This window comes from Oncorhynchus clarkii, chromosome 13 (assembly GCF_045791955.1).
Source record: "Oncorhynchus clarkii lewisi isolate Uvic-CL-2024 chromosome 13, UVic_Ocla_1.0, whole genome shotgun sequence".
Classification (NCBI taxonomy): Eukaryota; Metazoa; Chordata; class Actinopteri; order Salmoniformes; family Salmonidae; genus Oncorhynchus; species Oncorhynchus clarkii.
The window spans coordinates 22923019-22949315 of NC_092159.1; the positions used below are offsets into that span (position 1 = coordinate 22923019).

At 42.5% G+C, this 26297-nt stretch overlaps 1 protein-coding gene across 7 annotated transcripts in view; it reads right to left on the bottom strand.

Annotated features, from left to right (window-relative positions):
- LOC139424649 (regulatory-associated protein of mTOR) overlaps window positions 1-11000 on the bottom strand; it is a 208718-nt gene extending 197718 nt beyond the window's left edge. For all 7 annotated transcript variants that reach the window (XM_071176690.1, XM_071176689.1, XM_071176687.1 and 4 more), the window contains exons 1-2: window positions 10564-11000; window positions 7483-7657 (exon numbers count right to left, since the gene is read on the bottom strand). In XM_071176690.1, the coding sequence (XP_071032791.1) occupies window positions 7483-7650 (168 nt within the window). In that variant the 5' untranslated portion in view covers window positions 7651-7657; window positions 10564-11000. The remainder of the gene's footprint in view (window positions 1-7482; window positions 7658-10563) is intronic.
- Window positions 11001-26297: the final 15297 nt, after the last annotated feature.

The window sequence follows — 26297 nt, forward strand, 5'->3', positions numbered from 1 at the left end:
CACTAGTACCACCCTTATTATCCATCACTGTCAATCTACAGTACCCTCCTGAATTATTGGCACCCTAGGTAAATATGAACAAAAATGGCTCTGAAAAAATGTCATTGTTGATTATCAGCTTAATCTTACAGAAAATATCATATGAATCTAAGCTTTGAGTTAACATTGTTCAAAGAAAAATCTAAAATAAATAATTATTTTATTCAAAAACATGCGTGTCAGTTATTGGCACCCCTAGTAATTCTTAGAAACAAAATCAAGTTGATGTATATTCCAATTAAGATTTTCCTTTTTAAAGTTAATGTGAGTCATCCATGACTTCCTGTTTCACTGGGGTACAAGGTGACACACATGCTAAACTCCCTTAGTCATCCATAAACATCAGAAAGTCCAAAGATGACAAAAAATGAAATTAAAAAGGTTGTTGACGTTCACAAATCAGGCAATGTCTATAAAAAGACAGCTACACACGTGAAAATACTCATCTCCACTATTAGGGCAATAATGTAGAAATGTTTAACAACTGGAGCTGTGATGAACCTGCCTGGAAGAGGACGCAAGTGTTGTGACGTTGGTACCATTAATGCAATGATGATTCTTTTATCAAATAATTACATACCACGTTCAAGTATTACTTGATTAATCATAACAATTAATTAAGTAGTAATCTGGGACACCACGGGAAAAGTTTATTTAACGAGTTAACGTTTCCCAAATTAACTCTAAAGATGTCAATATGTCGTTATACCAATCATCCATTAAACATTATTACCTCAGTCTCATTCTGAATGCCGTAATATCCTAGAAATCTGCACAAACCCTAGTCTCCATGATGAATCAGCAACACAAATTGGCTTAATTATTTATTTACGAACGAACTAATCACACAGAATGACAAACACACAGGATAGATTATACATTGGTTACTAACATGATGCAATGAAGTCCCTAGTGGACTAACCCGATATGATGGCTTGTTACAATGAAAGGGGGTGGGGAACGAAAGAGCAGGACGAGAGCCAAAGGAATTCAACTATCGTACATACAGTGGAATAATACGCTCATCGTAAATGTGGATATTTAGCACCCTAACAAGCGCTCATTTGGATATATAAATGCAAAGTACATATTTACGCTTGTAGGTCTGTCGTCTCGCTCTGTTGAAATCACTCGATCAGTCTGTGGCGAGTAGTTCATCAGAAAGTCTCTGGTTGTGTAAGTCTCTGGTGGTCCACCAGAAGTTACCATGTCCTTTGTAGTTGTAGTAGGTTTGTCTCGGAGTGTCTGTTGGAACTAAAGTTCCAGAGGTGTACCACGCAGTGTTCAGCGGGCCTTATCATTCACTCTGTTTAGAATAGATACCCTAGAGGTACCTATAGCGGTGAGAGGAAATTGTTATTTGTCTCGCATCGTCGCTCGAGTTTCCTAGGCTAACAGTGCATAAAGAGCTGCAGACAATGTTCCTGTGTGGTGTTTGAGAGAGTTTGAGTTTCTAACCATTTTGTACCTTTCAGCTCACGCTGGTCTTTAGTTTTAAACTATTTCTCAGCCGTGTAGCCACCGCTTCACACTGTCTGGTTTAGTAGAGTCTAACCATTTCAACGTGTCAGATAACTGGGATGTTTGTAGAGTTACCGTTATTTGGTTATACCGCCCTTAATGATATCACACAACAACTGATCTGACATAATTGTTCTTTAAGTCCCTCCCGACCAATTCCAACATTCTTGGTGTTGAAAATGTCCAACCGTTTTGTTACAGTACTGCAAAGTCCCTCTCTGTGGTAACAAGGGATTTTTAACTTCCATTTCTGCAGAGTGGGAGGGGTGGGCCTTATCTGGCTCACCCAAGAGGGAAAGTCATGACAAGTGTATTTTGTCCCCACGCACAGTGAGAAGGATGGCTCAAGGGGATTTATTTTGTTGCCCAAGGACCACAGTTGGAGAATTTCAGAAGTTGGTTACATCAAGTCTCCAAAGCTACAAGTGAAACACCACCTCCATGCCAACAAGTTATTTGGAAGGGCTGCCAGAAAAAAGCCTCCTCTGTCACCAAACCACAAACGTAAGCCCCTGGAATTTGCTAAATGTCATTGGAACCAGGTTCTATGGTCTGATGAAACTAAAATAGAGCTTTTTGTCAATAAACACCAGAGGTGGGTTTGACGTAAAAAGAGTTGTGCAGAAAATAACCTAATCCCCACTGTGAAGTTTGCTGGTGAATCAGTGATGAGGCACTGTTTAACTTTCAAAGGCCCTGGGAACCTTGTTAGGATACATGGCATCATGGACTCCAAGTACCAGGAGATTTTAGTCCAAAACCTGTCTGCCTCTACCAGGAGGCTAAAACTGGGTCGTCGTTGGATCTTCCAGCAGGACAACGATCCAAAGCATACCCCCAAATCCACAGGAAAATTGTTCACTGACCATTGACCTAAACCCAATTCAAAACCTCTGGGGTGAGCTGAAGAGTCCACAAGCAAGGACCAAGGACTCTGAAGGATCTGGAGAGTTTCTCTATGGAAGAATGGTCTCAAATCCCTTCCTGTGTGTTCTCCCACCTCATCAAACATTATAGGAGACGACTCAGAACAGTCATCTTTGAAAAGGGACAAAGTACTAAACACAGGAGTGCCAATAATTGTGACATGCATGTTTTTGAATAAAATAATTATTTATTGCTGACAAATTCTTTTTCTTTTAACAATTTTAACTCAAAGGTTAGATTGATATATTTTGAGTCAGACCAAGCAGAAACAATTATATTTTGTTCACAGGATATTTTGTTCATACTTACATAGGGTGCCAATAATTCAGGAGGGCACTGTAAATCACCCTGTAGTAAATAACAGTAGGCCAGGGACCATTAAGTCGATTCACCCACAGGCCGATTTTTTCTTGAGCGGATGGTCAGGGGGCTGGAACATAATTTGTAGACGGCATATTGACCGTAAGCCCAAAGATATTTGAATAAAACAAAATCAAACCTTGCTTACATTTGCATACGATCACATATTATGTGTGGGAATACTTTAGAACAGTTTTTTTTTTTTAAATGTACAGTCTAATGTCCAACAATAAAAAAATATTTTAAAAATGTCAATCACCCATAGGGGAGACGCCAGTTGGGGAAACCTGCCGTAGGCCATACACAATCAAAAGGGGCACAGAAATCTAATTAATTGAAGCAAAACAATGTATTCCTTGTAGAACATAAACTAGCCTAAATTATTTAGGCATATTTTCTAGCTGTGTTAGAGAAAGAATGTCCCTTTGTCTTACCCCAGGAATGTCTCCTGTTTTGGAATGAATATATGCATTAAAGTTTTATGGTTACAAAATAATTCTGCGCCTGAAGCACAGTGTAGAAGCCTAATTCTGTCATATTAGCGTGTGTTAATGTCATTTGGGTGAATGTCTAGCCAATAGGGATACTAAGTCAGCCGGCGTACCATATGGCATTATGGCATTATTGACGCCATAGCTATCCATAACAGAATCTATGAAACAATCAGGTATCGAGTACTACATGAATCTAACAGCACCTTTCATATAAGCCCTGGCAGGTGTAATAGAAACACAGAAATCCCACTGTCACCATTTACTAGAGAAAGCATTGAAATTCCAATGCAAAAGCACCTAGGGTTGGCCTGAAGCAGAGTAATAATGAATTCCTACATATTGGAAACAATATAGACGAAGGCTAACCTTAACTAGGTTTAATGTGGAAGTCTCGCTGCAGAACAAATTGTGGTCTTTCCTAAAGCAGTAGACCCTGATGATAATGTTATATCAAGATGTTTCTGCCATACAGAGTGCAAGACAGCCGGGAAAAGATTTTTGATGTACCAATTCCCTGGCACAGGGTGTATGAGTTGATATATAAAACAATGTAAGATTCAAGAATGTGTGCCTTTCAGCTAAAAAGATTGTACAGAATTCTTGCCACCGGCAAAATGTTGAATATTTAAGGCATACAATTATCGCAGCTCTGTAGATTTTGTTGTGAGGATACTGAATCAATAGACCATTTCTTCTGGTATTGCCCTCAGGTAGCCTGTTTCTAGTCTCAGGTTCAGGAATGGCTGAAAAAGCATAACATTCATCTAAAATTGACCCTAGAAATAGCATTGTTGGGAGATCTGGAGAGATCTGGTCAGTCGATTACTAATATACTCTTAGTAAAAGCATGTTATCATCTTCAACTCACAATCTGCGGATTCTATTCGATTAGATCGATTCAAATTGTATGTTAAACATCACAGCATAGTTGAAAGATGGGCGCCGACAGAGATGGTCGCCTCGCTTCAGGTCCTTAGAACACTATGCAGTTATTTGGTTTTTTTATGTATTATTTCTTACATTGTTAGCCCAGAAATTCTCAAGTGTTATTACATACAGCCGGGAAGAAACTTTTGGATACAAAAGCGATGTCAACTTACCAACATTACGACCAGGAATACGACTTTCCAGAAGCGGATCCTTTGCTCGGACCGCCACCCTGGACATAAGGTAGTTGATCCAAAACAACGCGGTTGCCGCGGGAGAGGCAGAAGGAGCGGCCTACTGGTCAGACTCAGAAGGCAAGCACACCATCCACCGCTTCCGAGCATATTATTTGCCAATGTCCAATCTCTAGATAACAAGGTGGACGAAATTAGGGCACAAACTGCCGTCCAGAGAGACAGAGATTGTAACTTTCTCTGTTTAACAGAAACATGGCTCATTCGGGATATGTTGTCAGAGTCGGTACAGCCACCCGGTCTCTTTATGCATTGCGCCGACAGAAACAAACATCTCTCTGGTAAGAAGAAGGGTGAGGGTCTATGCCTTATGATTAACATGGTGTAATCACAACATCATACAGGAACTCAAGTCCTTCTGTTCACCTGACCTTTAATTCCTTACAATCAAAGACTATTATCTTTGATTATAGTCACAGCCGTGGATATCCCCCCCAAGCAGATACCTCGTCGGCCCTGAAAGAACATCACTGGGCTCAGAGCATGCGCAGACCAGTTGGCTGGTGTGTTTACGGACATATTCAACCAATCCCTATCACAGTCTGCTGTCCCCACATGCTTCTAGATGGCCACCATTGTTCCGGTTTCCAAGAAAGCTAAGGTAACTGAACTAAATAACTATCGCCCCGTTGCACTCACTTCTGTCATCATGAAGTGCTTTGAGAGACTAGTCAATACCCAATACCCACTCCAATTTGCTTACCGCCCCAATAGGTCCACTGACGATGCAATCGCCATCACACTGCCCTGTACCATCTGGACAAGAGGAATACCTATGTAAGAATGCTGTTCATTGACTACAGCTCAGCATTCAACACCATAGTACCCTCCAAACTCATCAAACTGGAGGCCTTGGGTCTCAACCCCGCCCTGTGCAACTGGATCCTGGACTTTGACAGGCCGCCCCCAGGTGGTGAAAGTAGGAAACATCTCCACTAGGGTGCGCTCACAGCACTCTCCCGTACCTCCTGTTCACCCATGACTGCGTGGCCATGCACGCTTCAAACTCAATCATCGAGTTTGCAGACGACACTACAGTGGTAGGCGAGACGAGACGGCCTACAGGGAGGAGGTGAGGGCTCTCGGAGTGTGGTGTCCAGAAATTAACCTCACACTCAATGTCAACAAAACAAAGGAGATGATCGTGGACTTCAGGAAAAAGGAGAGGGAGCACCCGCCCATCCGACAGTAGTGGAGAAGATGGAAAGCTTCAAGTTCCTCTGTGTACACATCACGACAAACTGACAAACTGAAATCGTCCACCCACACAGATAGTGGTGAAGGTGCAACCACAGGTCTCTCCAGAGGGTGGTGCGGTCTGCCCAATGCATCACGGGGGCAAACTATCTGCCCTCCAGGACACCTACAGCACCCGATGTCACAGGAAGGCCAAAAATATTTTTAAAAACAACAACCACCCAAGACACTACCATCCAGAAGGCAAGGTCAGTACAGGTGCATCAAAGCTAAGACCGAGAGATAGAAGCAGCTTCTATCTCAAGGCCATCAGACTGCTAAACAGCAATCACTAACAGAGAGGCTGCTGCCAACATACAGACTCATATCTCTGGCCACTTTAATATATGGACTTAATAAAGGTGTCACTAGTCACTTTAAATAACATTTACATATCCTACATTACTCATCCCATATGTATATACTGTATTCTATACCATCTACTGCATCTTGCCTATGCCGCACGTCCATTGCTCATCCATATATTTATATGTACATATTCTTATTCATCCCTTTACATTTGTGTGTAAAAGGTAGTTGTTGTGAATTGGTTAGATTACTTGTTAGATATTACTGCATGGTCGGAACTAGTACAAGCACTTTGCTACACTCACATTAACATCTGATAACAATGTGTATGTGACCAATAAAATTTGATGTGAAAGAACTACGGCACGTATAAATCCGAAGAGGGTGGCCAGCAGAGATAGGTTGGATGGGCTGAGGGAAGCTGACGGTTGGGATGTGGAATTGGAGACAAGCGGGAGTGGAGGTGCTGGGCGGGGGATAGAATGAGTCATAATAAACTAAACAAAAAGACAGTTTGAATGACCCTAAAGGGCAACGCTATTACATCCATTGACTGTTTGCCTGAGGCTGAGGTCGCACAAGTGCTTGTACACATGTATATACACACACACTCACATTCAAAACACACACACACACATGTAAATAGTGCCACACATGCACTGAAATGTATACAGTTGGCCTTGCTGTTTTGATTTTTGTTGTCCTTGATGTCTTATTTTTGCATTGTTGTTTTCTGTTGTCCCCGTTTGACAGATCTCCCACCAAGTCAACGTGTCCATGGGCGGGTTGCTTGACCCGGGTTGTTCCTGTGGGTCGCTCTGGACGGGAGACGGTTAGATGACTGAATGCAATGTACATCTTGAGCGGCTTAACTGCAGGTAGATTGTATGTTTATATTTTTCCCAATTATTAAATAAATAAAAATTGGATAAAAATGTTTAAAAATAAAATTACTGCTTTTTCTTTCTGAAAGGCAAACGATATGCTAGTTCAACAGCAACTTTGCTTTGATAGAAGTATGCAAGTCAAATTAAATTATCAAGTAGACCTACTTCAGTCAAATGTGATAATGAAGTTAAATAAATTAAACGAGAACTTAATCTGGAAAAGCAGCTGTTTAAAAGGGGAGATCTTAAGATCTGCACAGCTGTAGAACCTAACCATATTTTCTGGATATTCAACGCACACAGTGGTCTCCAATTAAAGTCTCTCTGGTTTCAGTTCATCATTCATGAGCTACTTTCAAAGATTGAACAAGATTAACCTTATAACGAGAACCAAGGGCAACTGCATAATATGAGCAACACAGGCTGGGCCTTTATCCATTCACCATTAAAAAGCCTTAGTTCAGTAGACCAGCGTAGAGACTTAGGACATGGTGCAGCGGGACCATAAGGACTAAGGATGTCTCTTACCCTGTCCTTCATCCTCCAGCTCTGGGCCAGGGCCTTGGAGCCCTCGATCTTCTCTGAGTGGCGTTTCTTCATGAAGGCCAGCGGCAGGTTCCAGTCGCTCATGTCCGCCTCTTCCTCCTCAGCCAGGAATATGGCCGGCGAGAGCAGCAGTTCCGAGTCCATTTTCATCAGGGCCCTGAGGGAAGAGATGGAGAGGAGGTCAGGTTGAGGTCAATGTTAAAAAAAAAGGTTTCTTCATTCAATAATAGGATATAGCTGTACAGTATGTTTTTGTGTAACATTGAGGAATATGATAAATATTTAACATGCATCCATCAGATGCAATCTATTTTTGACCCAAACTATACAACCATTTTAAGTTCTGCTTCCTAATGACTAGGAAAGTTTGGGCAGCATTGGGTTAGCCATAGACCAGCTCACACTACCGGTCAGATGAGGAGCAGCTCTGGGTTCAAAACTACCACCACCTAGCTTTGGGACTCAACATCGGAGGTCTGTATTGATTAACCTCCCTGAGTTGTGATTTGTTCTGGTGACTGGCGACATTAAATAACTCTACCACAATATAGCTGACTACACCAAAAATAAAGTGTTTCCTGTCAACAAAGACATTTGTATTATTTCTAGGAACTCTACTTACCAGACGTAAAATGAAATGTGACCATAACTATCAAATAAACTAGAGGTCAACCGATTAATCAGAATGGACGATTAATTAGGGCCAATTTCAAGTTTTCATTCATAACACTCGGTAATCTGCGTTTTTGGACACCGATTATGGCCGATTACATTGCACTCCACGAGGAGACTGCGTGGCAGGCTGACTACCTGTTATGCGAGTGCAGCAAGGAGCCAAGGTAAGGTGCTAGGTACCATTAAACTTATCTTATAAACAAACAAATCAATCTTAACATAATCACTAGTTAAGTACACATGGTTGATGATATTACTAGTTTATCTAGCTTGTCCTGCGTTGCATATAATCAATGCGGTGCCTGTTAATTTATCATTGAATCACAGCCTACTTCACCAAACGGGTGATTTAACAAGCGCATTCGTGAAAAAAGTACTGTCGTTGTACCAAACATCAACGCCTTTCTTAAAATCAAAACACAAGTATATATTTTTAAACCTGCATATTTAGTTAATATTGCCTGCTAACATTAATAGTGAAATTGTGTCACTTCTCTTGCGTTCTGTGCAACAGAGTCAGGGTATATGCAGCAGTTTGGGCCGCCTGGCTCGTTGCGAACTGTGTGAAGACCATTTCTTCCTAACAAAGACAGCCAACTTTGCCAAACGGGGGAGGATTTAACAAATGTGCATTTGCGAAAAAAGCACAATCGTTGCACGAATGTACCTAACCATAAACATCAATGCCTTTCTTAAAATCAATACACAGAAGTATATTTTTTAAAACCTGCATATTTAGCTAAAAGAAATTCATGTTAGCAGGCAATATTAACTAGGGAAATTGTGTCACTTCTCTTGCATTCATTGCACGCAGAGTCAGGGTATATGCAACAGTTTGGCCGCCTGGCTCGTTGCGAACTAATTGGACAGAATTTTACATAATTATGACATAACATTGAAGGTTGTGCAATGTAACAGCAATATTTAGACTTATGGATGCCACCCGTTAGATAAAATACGTAACGTTTCCGTATTTCACTGAAAGAATAAACATTTTGTTTTTGAAATGATAGGTCATTAATATGGTCAACTCCGGAAACTAAAGCTCGTATTTCTGTGTGTTATTATATTATAATTAAGTATGATTTCATAGAGCAGTCTGACTGAGCGGTGGTAGGCACCAGCAGGCTCGTAAGCATTCATTCAAACAGCACTTGTGCATTTACCAGCAGCTCTTCGCTGTGCTTCAAGCACTGCGCTGTTTATGACTTCAAGCCTATCAACTCCCGAGATTAGGCTGGCAATACTAAAGTACCTATTAGAACATCCAATAGTCAAAGTTTGATGAAATGCAAATGGTATAGAGAGAAATAGTCATATAATAACTACAACCTAAAACTTCTTACCTGGGAATATAATACCATATTCCCGCTGTGAAAACAGAGGTAGATTTTGTGGTAGGAAGTCTCGCTTGAAGTGCATGGCCTAATGGCTGCCTGCGGTCTAACTCAACAGGAATACGGTGATGTTCAGGCTAAAGTTGGATTCAGACGTTTATTTAATAGCGAGGGAGACATTTACATTTGGTAAATACAGTTTCTCGAGATTATACATATGCCATTGTTAACAGGAAAGTTTTTCTTGGTGAAGCCGGCTATATTGGGGTTGGGTTATTTTCTGTTGCCAGCCACAACTCAGGGAGTCCAACCAATACACAGACTCCCGATGATGTGTCCCAAAGCTAACCACCACCCATAAATAGGATGGACAATAACATTAGCAATCTCACATCCCTAGCCCCCATTCACCACAGGTGGCCCTGGTGAGTAATGGGATATGACCTGAGCAGCTTTCAAAACAAAGTACAACCATTTAAGACTCGTTTGTCATCATGTGCTGTAGTGAGCATATTCTCGTTCTAATCAGTACATAACTAGTAGCTATCTGCATTTGCATTTAACACGGTTAACATTAGCTGTGTACAAAGGTTTAACTCTGACAATGACGTCTCAGCAGTGAATTCCCTTTAAATTAACTTAGCAGTCAAATGGTAGATAATATGCAGAATGGACAGGCAAACTTACACGGAAAAGCTATTTTCTAAGGGGGTAGTACACATTGCAGTATGATACACAACAGAATTGGAAATCGGTACAACGTCAACCTGCATAGACAGGACAATGTTCGCGCGTGGCTGTTCTAGAGTTCGGGGTCGAGTTTGACATGTTAGCTTGTGGCTAACTAGCAGACCCTTAGCCGACTTTCTGACAACTAGCTAGCATTGTTATCACAGGTTTGTACTTCGTGCTTGTAAAACTGTGCATGCTTCATGTTACTTGTTGAACCACAAGCTACAGTAGTTAGATAAACGTAGAGAAGACTGACTGGCAAGTGAACCAAATGTGGAAAAGGGCCATTTCTGCACAGGGTGGCGTGCAGCGTACAGACCTTGACGCGGTAGAAAACTCTTCGATACAGGGTGGGAAACCTCTCCGTCTCCTGACTATTATAGACGCGGTCGCACAGACAATTCTTGAAAGAAAATTGTACGGTAGCGTCCACAATTTGTAAACGATGTCGAACCCGACAGGTCCAAGTTCGACCGGTATGTGTTTGCAGGGAAATCTGCGGGTTCTCTCCCCACGGCTGCTCTTTGCTATGGGAAGGTGCTCGAGACGAGGCCCATCTTCACACGGACACTCTGCCACAACCACGCCACGCGCTGTCAGGCTCGAGCTGTCAATGACTCTTGTCGTGTGGTCTTCTGACACAAACGTGTGTCGACGAGGCAAATGTCGTAAGCTAATTGACAAACAATTCCAAGTATTTCTCCAGAGACACTTCTTCAGCACTTCAGCAAGGGCGCCGCCATCTTGGGAAAGACCCACAATGCACTCTGGGTTGTACTGAAGATGTCATTAAAAACGTCATCATGGTCAGTGAATGTCCCTTTCCCTTTCATCAAAATAAAAGTAAAATAATAAAAAAGTTAAGTCCAAAATATTCCATTCAGTTCAGTTGTGATGTCTCACTGCGATCCAAAAAGATACATCCTGTACATTTTGAGAGATTATTTTTATATACATTTGCAAAAATTATTTAAAAAACTGTTTTTTTTCGCTTTGTCATTATTGGGTATTTTGTGTAGATTGATGAGGAAAAACATTTTAGAATAAGGCTGTAAAGTAACAAAATGTGGAAAAACCCTATAATTATGTATTTCTTTGTGACTCATTTGTGTACAGGTAGACCAGAAAAGCTACATCCCTGATTGGCAGATGAGTGGCAACCCTGATTAGAAGCACTTGATGCTCATCGGTTGTTCTTTACAAATGCTGTTTTGAATTAAAGAAAATTGTACCTACACACTGAAGAAGGCTGTAAAGCCGAAACATCTGTGTATGCTATCCCTGATGCAGTGATTTTCATTTTCCGTATTGCAACGGAAAATCTAAAAAATGTCTTATTGGACAAGAGAACCCTTCCTGTTTCCATCCATTTTCTTGGTTGGTTCACAGGAGACAGGACATAGGGGGTGCAATGGAGATGAGCTAAGGTAGATGGGAAGTAGAGGCTCTTCCAATGTCTCAGTCACTTCCCTGTTTAATCAGACAAAAATATCACTCTCTCATCTTCTTGGTGATGAGCACACCACAATACAGCTCAGATCATATATATGCAACACCACAAGGCGGTCATCTCAGCTCATCAGAAAACATGAAAACAGTAGGGCAGATGGACAGTAGGATTTTCTCCCTCTCACTGCATTGGCCAGTGCAGTAATCAATATGCTGGCTATTTGGGTTGGCCAGCAGCAACACTATGGTACAGCAATCTTGAACGTGAAACTCATAACTGTATCAGGCCGAATCTATCCCTCCTGTCTCAGTGTCCAGTGTGAATGAGAAACCAATCCAATCTCCTAAGAGTGTGATGGAGGTTGAGACCCTGGGATAGTGGGGAGGGGAGGGGAAGATTAGTCACACACATTCTCTCTCTCTCACACACACACACACACACACACACACACACACACACACACACACACACACACACACACACACACACACAAACACACTGTTATCCTCCCAGATTGGGAGCATGGTGACAAGGTGATCAACAGGGCTTAATCCAGAAAATGGAGCTGTTCCCAGAGCCAAATCAGACAAGGGGGAAGAAAAGCCAACATGTCACCTCCCTGAGGACTGATTATAACAAGGCTGGCAAGACGACAGCGCCAAAGAACCATGCAAGACGAGAGAGAGCAGAGAATGTCAGAGAGAGATAGAGAGATGGATCGAAGAGGTTTCCAATCGGATGTGGAGAGGTTTGTTTTACCAGGAAGCTTGTATGTAATAATCATGTGATCCTCTAAGTGAACGATAATAGTGTGTCCTCTCAGACGGGAAACTGGAGACGGAAGAGCCGTAATGAGGCATTAACTCGCCCCACCCAGTTCTTCTCAGTCACATAAAGGTACATACTGTACCGGCGACATTATGGGTATCAGAGCTCAAATCATGGTTTCCTGACTCAGCATGACTTTTTACACATTGGTGTCTTAAATCACAATACAGCCAAAGCCACCATTACAAGTCATGCAGCATCTAATTTCACCTCCTTTAAAGAAGCTAAGGAATTAAAGAAAGGTTGCACATTAAATGTTGTTTCGGAGGACGAAACAACACCAGTTTCTGGGTCCAGTTTTAATTATGCATGTTGGTGTCGTTCATCTGCCAAGCTCACAGACCATCACTAAAAACAGAGGAGCCATGATTAATGATTTGCATTCTTCAGCATTATTATCATCATCAGTATTTTCTCCAAGTGCGACCATTTTCCCTGACAGTCTCACGCCAGCTTCGGGGCTCATAACTCATATTCAAGGTTGCTAATCGCCTTAAATCAAATGCAAAGTTTCCATCTCAAAACTTCAAACTATAATGGTCGCTGTGTTTATAAGGGGTCTTCATCCGAGGTTGTCCTCAAAAGAGACAACAAAGCATCATCTCTCTCTCTCTCCCTCTCAGGTTAAATAAGGTTAGAGAGAGGTAGGCCTCAAAAGGTAACGTTAACATTCTCACAACGTTTGACGTGACAAAGACCAGACAAAGATCAGAGTTGCTGCTGTGAGACCATTAATTCATGATCAACAACGCAGCTATCACAGATCACACTCCCGATCACACTCCCAGACGAGGTCTCCGTTTACGCCTGATCAATGTGTTAATATGAGATTATCTACCAATCAATGGGAGTGTAGGACCAGGAGAATTCTCCATCATGTGTGTGTGTGTGTGTGTGTGTGTGTGTGTGTGTGAAGTCCTCACAAGGATAGTGAAACAATAAATATTAGGCTTTGAGGGTTAGGTTTAGGGTTAGAATTAGGGTTAGGGGTTAGGCGTTAAGGTTAAGATTAAAATAGGATTTTGAATGGGAATCAATTGTTTGGTTCCCACAAGGATAGTAAAACAAATGTGTGTGTGTGTAGATTACCTTTCACTTATCATAACTGGGTTACTCAAGCCTTTCGATGGAAAGGATTTGATCATGAATGGAGGATTTTAAAGAGCTGGTGGGAGTGAGAGAAAGAGGAGGAGAGGAGGAGGAGAAAGGAGGGCAGGCTGACTTTGAGTTGAAGAGCACTTCAATGGTTGTGAGGTCATTTGTCATTTGACAAAAGGAGGAGAAGGTCCTAGAGGGGATTTTGGTACCTCAGGTTGTAATGGTGTGATGTCACCATTGCTGAGCCAAATGTCTATTTTTAGGTATGTGCGCACACACACGCCCACGTACAAACACACACATTTGGAGCCAGTGGACGAGCAGGCAGCCTATTCTCAGGTTTCATTCCCACTGGACAGGAGGACAGCTAGCCACGTGTTCGCACCCATTCACAGAAGGTCCCCGACGATATCCACCTTGTGAACATGAGGACCCATTTACCACAGATAAACAGCTGCTGCTCCTCTCCACTCTCACACGCACACGTTCGCATAAACTCTTTCTCCCTCTCACTCTTACACACAAACACGCACATAACACACACACACACATTGCACACACTCACACACACTGAAGAGGTGTGGGCAGCCAAGAGAGGTTTGTCCTTAGGTGTTAATCAGTACAGGCAACTTCAACCAGAAAAGGTTCAATGTTCTCAGCACAAGGTCTTGGTAAGACATAATTGCCTCCTGTATAATAGACTTATAATAGAGTTATGTCATCATTTTGAGGGTTATAATCGAGTTAAACAAAAAATGACTGGATTCAGTCCATGATATTGTAAAAACAAAAAAAATAATAAATTGAAATGCATTTGATATGGCTGGGTGGGTGGGTTAAATCCAGCAAAATTGAGAGACAAATTTGAATCAGCATCTCTGAAATAGAGCTGACAGTCATTTACCTGCAGTGGCGTGTACTCATGGATGCCAAGGGAAGCCAGGCTTCCCCAAAAAATGTATATAGAAAAAAATATATATATATTTTGTCTTTCAGTGTTTCATAATTTCCCTTCAATTCGCAAGAGGCTGAATGTATATCACCGGAGAAAGCATCCAAGTGAGCAAAACAGCGCCCCTCTGTCCCTGTATGTGAAGCTCATCTAGCTGTAGCTGTCTGGGCAAAAATAATATGATATTGTTGCCGCCCGTAGTATTGAACATAAGGGAAGCCAGCAAGCATTTGGCCTCCCTTGATAAAAATCAATACAAATAATAGCCGGTCAGCGTTGAGCTAAACTGAGTGAGCTCAAATGTGAATGGTCCTGGCACACCAAAAAAAAGTTTCAAGGGAAGCCAGTTTGGATTTGACTTTATGCCAATCACATCACACCAAAAGCCAAACGTCATTTACAGAAAAAATAATTGTTGTGTTGTCTCCCAGTGGCTAGCTAGCCATCTAGATAAAATGGGCCCTTTCTCAAACCCTCCCTAACCCGGACGACGCTAGACCAATTGTGCGTCGCCCCACGGTCGCAGCCGGTTACGACAGAGCCTGGGCGCGAACCCAGAGACTCTGGTGGCACAGCTAGCGCTGCAGTACAGCGCCCTTAACCACTGCGCCACCCGGGAGGCCCGTAGTAGGCTAATGTTAACTAACTGGCCTGACTTACTTAATAATCAAGACACCATCAAATGATGTACTATCGTAATCTAAGATGGCTGTTACACAAGAGGGAAACTAATCATATGTAAAACACACAGGACAGGAGTAAGAACCTGGGTATCTGCAAACTGAGCTCAAAGCTGAAGGATGCATTGGTGGGGAATGTGGACCCACTTTAATTATTGCTGCCTGGGTGATTTTTCAACTTTCGTTTTATAGACACAGTGGATGGAGTGTGTCGAGTGAGTCCTCGCAAACCACCTTGGAGTGAGTCCTCACAAACCACCTTGGAGTTGAAGTTGGCCAAGTCCCCGCAAACCATCTTGGAGTGGTTCAACTCCCCATAAATCACACAAAAAAGTTCTGGTGACCTCGACAACTGCTGTGGGCTCCCACCGCCGTCTGGTGAAGGGCATGATGGGAGCTGGTCGGCTGCTTGGGAGACAGCAGGCTAATTTTAATTTGGTTTGTGTCCTTAATAATGAGATTCAAATCCTAACCAAGGAAAGTGAACTGCCGCCAACCTCCAACATTACCATAACGTTGACTCCAGCTATGGGGAGCAACCTGAAACGTTCACAAAACATTTTGCTCCAGCTGCGGAAGCAGAATGTGAACCGTTTAAAGCCAATTCTTTGTCCTCTGTTGAGGTATTAAAGTTATTTTAAACTTCATAATCCACCCATGAATGGTTGTGTTAACAGGAGGAAGCTGGGGTGGTGTATTCATGTAATGAGAGGAGTGGATCTGAAGTGCTAAATGGTTATGATTCTGTGCATTGTAGGGTTTCATATCCTTGGAAACACATGCAGTGATGTTTTGATGATGAGCTAAGGGGAGCGCCCTTGGTACACGGACACTCAAACGTGAAATGCAACAAGTTTGTAGAGTGTCAAAGTGCCTGGCAGAATCTCCATCGACAGTCTTCATGCAAAGTGTGGCGATGTGAGGAAATACCATGCATCTCGAGTGGCGTGGCGGTCTAAGGCACTGCATCTCAGTGCATGCGGTGTCACTACTGTCACTAGTTCAAATCCAGGCTGTATCACATCCAGGTGTGATTGGGAGTCCCATAGGGCGGTGCACAATTGGCCGGGCGATGTCCAGGTTTGGCCGGGATAGGCTGTCATTGTAAATAAGAATTTGTTCTTAACTGACTTGCCTAGTCAAATAAAGGTTAAGTGTTTTTTTTAAAGTGATCCTTAAGAACATAAAAGGCCTTCAGATAACTTTGTAGTACAATTTTTAAGAGGGTTTTTATCCATCCACTAAGCTCCTCCCCATACACAGATTGGATGTGTGTGTAGAGGTGTGGCCTGGTGAGTTGTGGCTGCCACCAGACTGGTGCCACTTGGTGCTGTGACACCCCAGGGGAGTGGTGACGGTCCAGAGTCACAGCGTGAACTGTGATCATCTGTCGTCCCAAGCCTGCAGTAACAATATGTTATATATTTAAGCAATGAGCCCAGAGGGGGTGTAGTCTATGGCCAATATACCACAGCTAAGGACTGTTCTTATGCACAATGGGGAGTACCTGGATACAGCCCTTAGCCGTGGTATATTGGCCATATACCACAAACCTCAGAGGTGCTAGGGCCTCCCGAGTGGCACAGCGGTCTAAGGTACATCGCAGTGTTGAGGGGTCACTACAGCCTAGGGTTGGACCGGGAGTCCCATAGGGCGTCATCCGGGTTAGAGGATGTTTTGTCCGGGGGCTTTCCTTGCCTCATCACGCTCTAACAACTCCTTGTGGCAGCCCGGGCACCTGCAAGCTGACCTAGGTTGTCAGTTGAACAGTGTTTCCTCAAACATATTGGTGCAGCTGGCTTTCGGGTTACACGGGCGAGTGTTAAGAAGCGGCTTGGCGGGTCATGTTTTGGAGGACACATGACTCGACCTTCGCCTTTCCCGAGCCCTTTGGGTAATTGAAGCGATGAGACGATTGTAATCAGGTCGCAATTCAGATATCATGAAAAGGTGGAAAAATGCAAAACATATTAAAATAAATAAATACATTTTTAAAAAGGTCAGAGGTGCCTTATTGCTATTATAAACTGCTTACCAAAGTAATTAGAAGAGTAAAAATAAATGTTTTGTCATACCCGTGGTATGTGGTTGAAAAGCATTCAGGCCAATCAGCATTCAGGGCTTGAACCCCCCAGTTTATGTCTCATATACCACGGCTTTCAGCCAATCAGCATCCAGGATTTAAACTACCCGGTTTATAATATATTATATCATTTATATTATCAGTGTGCACAGTGTTCCATATCCTTGGAAACACATGCAGTGACATTTTGATGATGAGCTAAGCTAAGGTGACCCTTGGTACACTGCAGTGGTGTAAAGTACTTAAGTAAAATGTATAACAATGAGGTACTTTTTCTACCGCTGATTCACTGACACTCAAGTTTGTACAGTGTCAAAGAACCTGGGAGAATCTCCATCGACAGACCTCATGCATAGTGTGGCGATGTGAGTGGAATACCAGGCATCTCTAAGAATGTATATATTTTTTAATAGGGTTTGTCCTCCATATGCCCACTGAGCTCCTCCCCATAGACTGAAAACACTCCTTGGAGACTTAGCACAAGAGTCATTGATCTGAAAAATTAAAGAACAGTAATTGGGGTAGGCAGACTGTCAAGAGACATTGCGGTGTCAAACATCTCCTCTCTCCAATGTAGCCTGTTGATCTTGTTAGAGTGAATAGAGCCGACAACAGACACGAAGCTCCCAGACACAACCAAAGAGGAGCTTCGTCCTTCCTGTGTGCTTCTTCCTCTCACTACACCTTCACCTGCAGAGAGAGACAGGCTGTGTGTCCCAAATGGCACCCTATTCCCTGTGTAGTGTACCAATTTTGGCCAGGGTCCATAGTAGTGCACTATATAGGGAATGGGGTGCCCTTTGGGATGCAACCTGACTAACACACCACCAATTACACCAGCTTACACATCTGCTGGGGCTGTCCACTCATTAGAACCACCCACTGTTAACACTGTGGCATGCTTCCAAACATTCATTTGTTATGGTTATGACAGTGTGTACGAGGAACTGGGGCGTAACAGTCGTTCAAATCTTACGTCAAATTAAGGGGAAATCTGAACACGTTTTCAACCACACACTTGTTGTAGGCGAAGAGCTAGTGTGGGAGGCTGTTTCTTTGTTTTGGACGAGGCCCAAGAAGCCCAGTAGTGTAGGCTGTTTGATAAACAGCGCTGTCTTAGTGAAAGCGCTAATATGCAGACTGAGGAGAAGGATTAGCTATAAAGTTAGCTTAGCGCCTGCAGAACAAAGAGTTTGTTTATGTCACTTTGGGTTTTAATGTGTGGGGAATAAGTCACAACAAACTTGATGATTAGTTATGTTAGCATCAATTACCTGTAGAAATGTATTTTCTATTTATACCATGGTATTGTTGAATATCTGTTTCTGATAGGCTTGAAGGGCATTCTTGAGTGTGCATTATTTAAGTAATAAGGCCCTTGGAGGTGTGGTATATGGCCAATATACCACGGCTAAGGGCTGTTCTTAAACACGACGCAACGCAGAGTGCCTGGATAGCCATGGTATATTGGCCATATTCCACAAACCCCCAAGGTGCCTTATTGCTATTATAAAATGGCTACCAAAGTAATTAGAGCAGTAAAAATACATGTTTGTCATACCCGTAGTATACGGTCTGATATAACAAAGCTGTCAGTCAATCAGCATTCAGCGCTTGAACCATCCAGTTTTTTAATGGCCATTTATACAACGGGTGTGTCTAATACTGAATGCTGATTGGTTTAAACCGTATTACAGCCTGTGTCTATTCCACAAGTTACCACCATAGGCTAAATCTATGATGTTAAAATGCCTACTCTGTTCCATCTGACTGCTCAATATACTGTCTCATCAGCCCAGCCAGGCAATTTATAAACTTGATCTCCACTATAAAAAGCATCTAGATATTATCGCTAGACTAACATTTAATTTTCAACAGCAAAGGTTTGTATAAACCTTGTTGTCTGTCTCTCCGACATTTGCAACATTGTTTCAATATTAAAATGAGATCTCCAGCTGTCACATAATAATGAACGTGTCGGGAGTCGGGATGAGACAGACAGGCAGGCAGCTTTTCTCAGCCAGTCGAAATCATGAATCAGCATAATTTGTTATGGTTATATACAAAGAAATATCAGTAGAAAACAGGTAAAACGCAATGAAGTGGAGCTAGTTTGCAGTCTTTCTAGCTTCAGTTTGCAGTGATTGTGTTAGCTGTGTTGTTGGCTAGCTCCGCTGAACAACAGTGTCCTGAGAAGAGAGTACATTTTCTATACCAGGTGAAATCATCCATCATTAGCTCATTGTTATTTGGTGTATCCAAATAAATGTCACTAGAAAACAGCTTAAACAAATGCAAATGCAGCTACTTTGTTATTCTGGCTGCACTGTTTGACATGACTGTAAGCTAGCCGTAGTTGGCTAGCTAGCAAGCAAGGGATAAGAACATTGCCAGCCAGTATGTAAATAGAAGATTTAGAGCGAACAACTGGGTCGCGTCCGTAGATACAGGACAAAAATACTTAACTGCTGGATCGCATCTCTGGCAACCGAACCGATAGAATGAACGACCAGCCGGCGTGGGTAGCATCCCTAGATTTGTGTCGGGACAATATCTTGTGGAAGGATGAAATAGTATGAATAAATTCCTCAAAATAATGCTTGGAATGAAAATATGTAAATCATTATGTCACGTCTACTCCCACTCCCTCTCTCCAGCGCTAGACGACCTCGGTCTACTAACCCCCATCATTACGCACACCTGGACTTCATTGTAGCGTCTGCTTCCAGCTCACACTTTCAAAGATGTAGATCCTCTGAACGCAGCTCACTTTCCAGCCCACACTCTCAAGTACATAGATACCCTGAAAGCAGCTCACTCTCCAGATCCCAATCACCTGAATTCTGATCACCTATTCGCACACCTGTATATCATTATCACACACACACAATTTAGTTCAGTTCTTTGCACCCCATCATTGTGAGGTATTGTTTGTTTTATGACACACTTCTATTCGGAGCTCTGTTTTTCCCGTGATTCAATTCTCTCGTGTATGATAGTTTTGGCCTGCCTCACTAATGACGTCTTTTGCCCGTTCCCTGCCTGTACTTTATTTAGCCTATCGGATTTCCTGTTAGCAACCTATTGCCTGATCCCCCGGATGACATTTACTAGCCTTTTCCCTGCCTGTACTGTTGCCTTTTTGGACCCCCTGCCTGCCCCTGGACCCAGCTACCTGCCTCCTCCTGTGGTCCTTTAACAATAAACACCTGATGTGCCCTGTGCTTGAAACCAGCTCTCTGTCTCCCATCGTGTTCATTACATTCATCATCACCTTGATTACCTTCCCTTTATTTAACCCTCAGTAGCCTCAGTCATCAGGCAATATTGGTTTGTTTTCATGTTCAGTACACATCCCCTGTTTGTTCATTTGCCTTGTATCTTTGTTACTAAACACTCCTGCACCTGCTTCCTGACTCCCTGCGTATAGGTGACACATTATTTGAATAAGTTGATAACTGGTTGTATAAAAGTCATAATGCCCTCGATGCCGGTGTTTGGAGGATATATTGTCATGGTTTGCCAACCCTCGACTTCATCTCGAGCCTAACAACACCCGTGCCAATATATCCTCCAAACACCGGCTTCTCGGGCATTATCACTTAAATATCACAAACCCCGGAGGAGCCTTATTGCTATTTGTTAGAGGAATTTAATTCCTATATGTTCATTAACCAATTCAATTAAAACACTGTCCGTTTCTAAGAATTTGTAAGATACTTATTTGCCTAAAATGGACAGAGACCAGTCTCAAAATCAATTAATAGCGTTTATTCTCGAGAGTACTGAACATAATTACAAAGTACATTAGTTTATATATCACTCATTGCTTCATGTCTTACGAAAATGTCCCTCCTCCTCCTGGACCATGACAAAGCTGTTTTTCAATTCCATTCCAAAGCATACGTATTGCTTATCTTATGCTACCACATGTTACACAATCTACTGCACGCCCAACGGTTTCTCCCCTCCCGGGTTGGGAACCAGACATCTTTCCTGTTGTTAGTTTCACTGTGATCACGAGTTGTCTGTTGACCCTTCCTCTTTGCCTATGTGTAACAGTATAACTTTAGTCCGTCCCCTCGCCCATACCCGGGCTCGAACCAGGGACCCTCTGCACACAGACAACAGTCACCCACAAAAGCATCGTTACCCATCGCTCCACAAAAGCCACGGCCCTTGCAGAGCAGAGGGAACCACTACTTCAAGGTCTCAGAGCAAGTGACGTCACCGATTGAAACGCTATTAGCGCGCACCACCGCTAACTAGCTAGCCATTTCACATCCGTTACATATGTACCAACATATTCTTTAACAGACAACATATAACTCTGTGAGTTATAACTCTACGCCAAATGTATACATTATTTAGTCATTATTGACAAAATTCCTTCAACACTATTATAAACAGGTTACCAATGTAATTAGAGCAGTAAAACTAAATGTTTTGTCATACCTGTGGTATACGGTCTGATATACCATGGCTTTCAGCCATTAATTATTCAGGGCTCAAACCACCCACTTTATAATTCCCTATTACGCAAGGTACATTTGCAAAGTAAAATTCAATGGCGATAGTTCATTCTTCCATGTTCTAACTATTTCAGTGGATGTTGAACACATTTGTACTGGCAAATAAACACATTTCTAGAGACAAATGTGTTAAATTATAGCCACGGTATAAAAGGGTTATCAACTCGGGGCTCTATGCGTTCTCTAGCATGTCAAAAACACACCTTCCACGCCGTTAATTCTTTTCCATAGAACACATAGCTCCTCGTTGATTATCCCTTCCATACTGAATATTTCTACAGGTTATTGATGCTAACATAACTAATCGTAAAGTGTGGGTGAACTCTCTCTTCAAGGTGATGTTAAGAGAACTGTGCACTGTTCTAGAGCTGTGTGCCATTGACAATGGGGCTGCAGAGCTGTTATTATTGGCTGTATGATTCCCTGCATGTCTAACCTCCACACGTGGACACCCCTGGGAAAAAATGGGTCAGACACAGACCTCTAGACAGAGCCATTCACCATATCTGGCTCACCCCATCCTGTCTCGGTCTGTCTCAGTGTGCGCGTGTGTGTCATCCCTATTCCCTACCTCCCTAGCCATACTCCCGATGGGAAACCACCCACTGTGACTAGACAGCTAGACAGAGAGCTAGACAGCTAGACAGCTAGACAGACAGCTAGCTAGACAGCTAGACAGCTAGACAGACAGACAGACAGACAGACAGACAGACAGACAGACAGACAGACAGACAGACAGACAGAGAGAGACTCTTATGGCATGATGGAAAGCGATATGACAAGACTGGAGGAAGAGGGGAGCGCCCAGGTGCAACCGGAGTGGCTAAACTCTCTGTCTGCAGCGAATTCTCAGAGTTACAGTACTAAGCAGGAAAACGTATAGGGCTAAACTCACAGTAGCATATAAACTTACTGTGTTTAAACAGTAAACAAAGACAGTAAACAAAGACACTGCATAAACACTTTTCTTGGGGAGCGTCTGAAATGGCACCCTATTACCTATGGTGCACACAACATATGGAATACATAAGAATTTCAGACACATGTATGCATCCCAAAGGGCACCCTATTCTCTATATAGTGCACTACTTTTGATCAGTCTTATGGGCCCGTGTCAAAAGTAGTACACTAAATAGGGAATAGAGTGCCATTTGGGAAGCAACCACAGCCTTGGTTTGTTTGTGCTTGTTTGCTGCCCCCTCCTCCTCCCGGGTGTTGCAGATGCAGGTCGTATAATGGAGTAGTGGTGCAGAGGCACAGTGTTATAAAGTATTTCTCTATCTGTGCTCTTAGAGATTGGGTTCTGTTATAAAGTCCTTGTATTATTCAGTAGGCACAGTGAGACGGATTATTACCGATCACAGTCCATTCTCCCAAAAGTGCATCCCAAATGGCATCCTATTCCCTATATAGTGCACTACTTTCTTGACCAAGGCCAGTGGGCTCTGGTCAAAAGTGTTGCACTATAAAGGGAATAGGGTGCCGTTTGGGACATAACGCCAGCGGCTAAGTCCAGCTATGCTAAATTATCTAGGCTAGAGCAGGCGTATACAGCCTCTGAGCGGACTTGGTGCTATGAACAAGACCTGTTGTTCCCACAGGTTTTTGCTCAGGCAAGATCCACAGGGGCCAAATGGACCACTGAGAGCTGTGAACAGCGACATTTCCGATTGAATTTTAAACTTTTTTGGAGGGATGCAGCTAGGTAGGGGCAGACCGCAATCGACTCACAAGGTTGGTGCAGTGGAGCAGGGTCATTTACATTTGTCCACATTTCATTGATCCTAAACTCTGGCATGTAAACTGCTGTCATTTTAGTGGAAAGTGCTCCAAACGTTCCAATAAGACTGCAAATCAGCTTAATAATTAAAAATAACAAAATATGCCCAGAGTCCTCAGTCACAACTCTGGTTGTTTATGCAATTTCTCCTGTCGACAAAAATAAATAAAAATAGGAAAGACTGGCAGAGATATCAAATAGAGGAAGGTAAGCGTTTGGTTGAGCATATGGCGCTGCTCTTTTTTTATGCAGCAGATATGAAGGACAAATATGAATATATATCTGAGGCAAGCTGCTGGGCTGACTCTGGTCTCCCAGTAGGTATGTATTACGTCCCAGCAGGGTTAGAATTCAGCTTGATCGTTTACAGCACTGTGGATCTAATGCATAGAACACTGGCTAATTTGCTCCCATATGGTAAACAGCTATTGCATTGCCTGTTGGGGCTTGGCGATAGATAATGAACGTTAACGTGATGACCTATGCATATAAGTGCGCCCTAATGGCAAAGGCTAAAAATGTATGTTTTCCAAACGACACCCTTTGCTCTGTATAGTGCACTACTTTTGGCCAAAGTCCTGCCTTACTACCTGCCACTACCCAGGCAAAGGTAGTGCACTATGGAATGGGGTGCAATTTGAGACGTAGAGCGCATTGTTTATGTACATGTGCTGAGATAAAGGGGATTTGCAACATGAGCTCTTGCAGGCGCGCGATTAGATTTTGCCATTAACCATTTGTTAACTTGACTTTTTCCCGCCATTGGCTTGGCACCTTGCTGATTACAACGCAAGCGATCGATAATTAAACCAAATGAACTCGACAGAGTTCAATTTCTGCCATTCTTTTCTGCCTGAGACCGCTTCCGTGTCACAAAGTCTTATACAACTATATTTTCAGTTGATAAAACAAAATGGTAAGCTTCTTTATTAAGTCTAGGGTTTGAGTGCCCATTTGTTTCACAAGAGGACGGAGTCTGTAACTAACAATTTATGCTGCTGTCCAGGGTGCTGTGTTGGTGCAGTGCTGATTCTTTCATAGGCCTACTGGTTGAGAGAAAAAGAGCTATGCTGTCGTGTAGTAGTAGCCTTCCGCTGGGCACAGACGTCAGTTCAACGTCTAGTTTTGATTTACATTTGGTTGAGTTGTCAACTAACGTGAATTCAACGTTAAATCAACAACAATGTCACCATGTCATTGGATTTGGGTCAAACGTTGGGTGAAAAAAATACGAAATTGCCGTATATTGATGACTTTTTTCAAATTCAATCAGTTTTTCAAGTCATCACATTGCATTTTTGTTGATGTAATTACGTTGATTCATCCGGTTTTTGCCCAGTGGGCTAGGCCTACTAGATTTACCAAAGACACTACTAGATTTACCAAAGACACGCGTTTATAAACCCAGGGTCGTTACACTATATTGGCTGTCGCTATAATCTGTTTCCCCGATCATTCCCAGCAGCTCAGTGATGAGAGGGAAAAGTATCTCATCTCGCTCCAAAAGGGAAATTAAATATTTCTAATGACATCATTCTAACGGACCTTTGGCGCATTTTCCCTCACAGTATTTAATAAATATTCATGTCATAGCCTCTGGGCTTGTTACACAACAACATGTTAAATTAATTATTTGAATCCATTTCCTATTCTTTTAGCACCCCTCGGATGCATGGTGAGGGTTTGAAAAACGGTAGTTCACCGTTCCTTTTCGTTTGACTCTGCAAGCGTGAGGACATGTTTGCTCTGTGAGGAAATGTAGCCTACATGGACTCAATCACTGACTAATGATCTATTTGCTTAGCCTGTGATAATGTAATGCTTCATGCATTTACTTTGCCTAACGTTTTTCGGTGGGTTGCTGAATTGGGTGACAAGATATTGTCTATTCTTGCATGGATGTGCGAACACGAGAAACTTGATGCTAACGGGTCTGATGAAGGTATAGTGCAGACACTGAATTATAATTTAATTTGATTCAAGTGAATAAAGTAACTCCTTGCAATGAATATGTCAGAGACGCATTTGAACCGGACTCCTCAGTAGCCTCCCTTACAAATGAAGAAAAAAAATCCAGAAGCAGAATTTCAAGTTTTACAAGGCATCCAGGAGTTCAGACTAAGGAGTCCAGACTATGGGCAAAATACTAATAGCCTAATGCAATACTTTTAATTTGAATGCATGTCATGCATAATATATTGTGTGATGAACACACAGGCAGGTAGATTCATTGTATGATTGACACAGCTCGTCCCCGCGTGGGAAATAAAACATGACACTGCACCGAGATTGCAACTGATAAACCTGTGGGGAAATATGGGGATGAATGAGACACACGCCAACTGGTGGAAGGTGAGAGAGAGACAGGAGAGAGACAGAGAGAGAGAAAAGAGAGAGAGAGAGAGAGAGAGAGAGAGAGAGAGAGAGAGAGATAATACTCTGTGGGATAGTCAGAGAGAGGGACTCTGCCAGGATCCTCACTCTAGGGACATGGGGAGTGGCTTCCTTTAAGGTGGAACTTCAGACACATAGGCTATACTTGGCCTAATGGAATACACGAGTTAGCTCAAATTCATATATGACTTCGAAACGACTGTAGTTTAATCTAATAAAAAATAAATTTGGGGGTGGATTTAAATGCCTTCAGAAT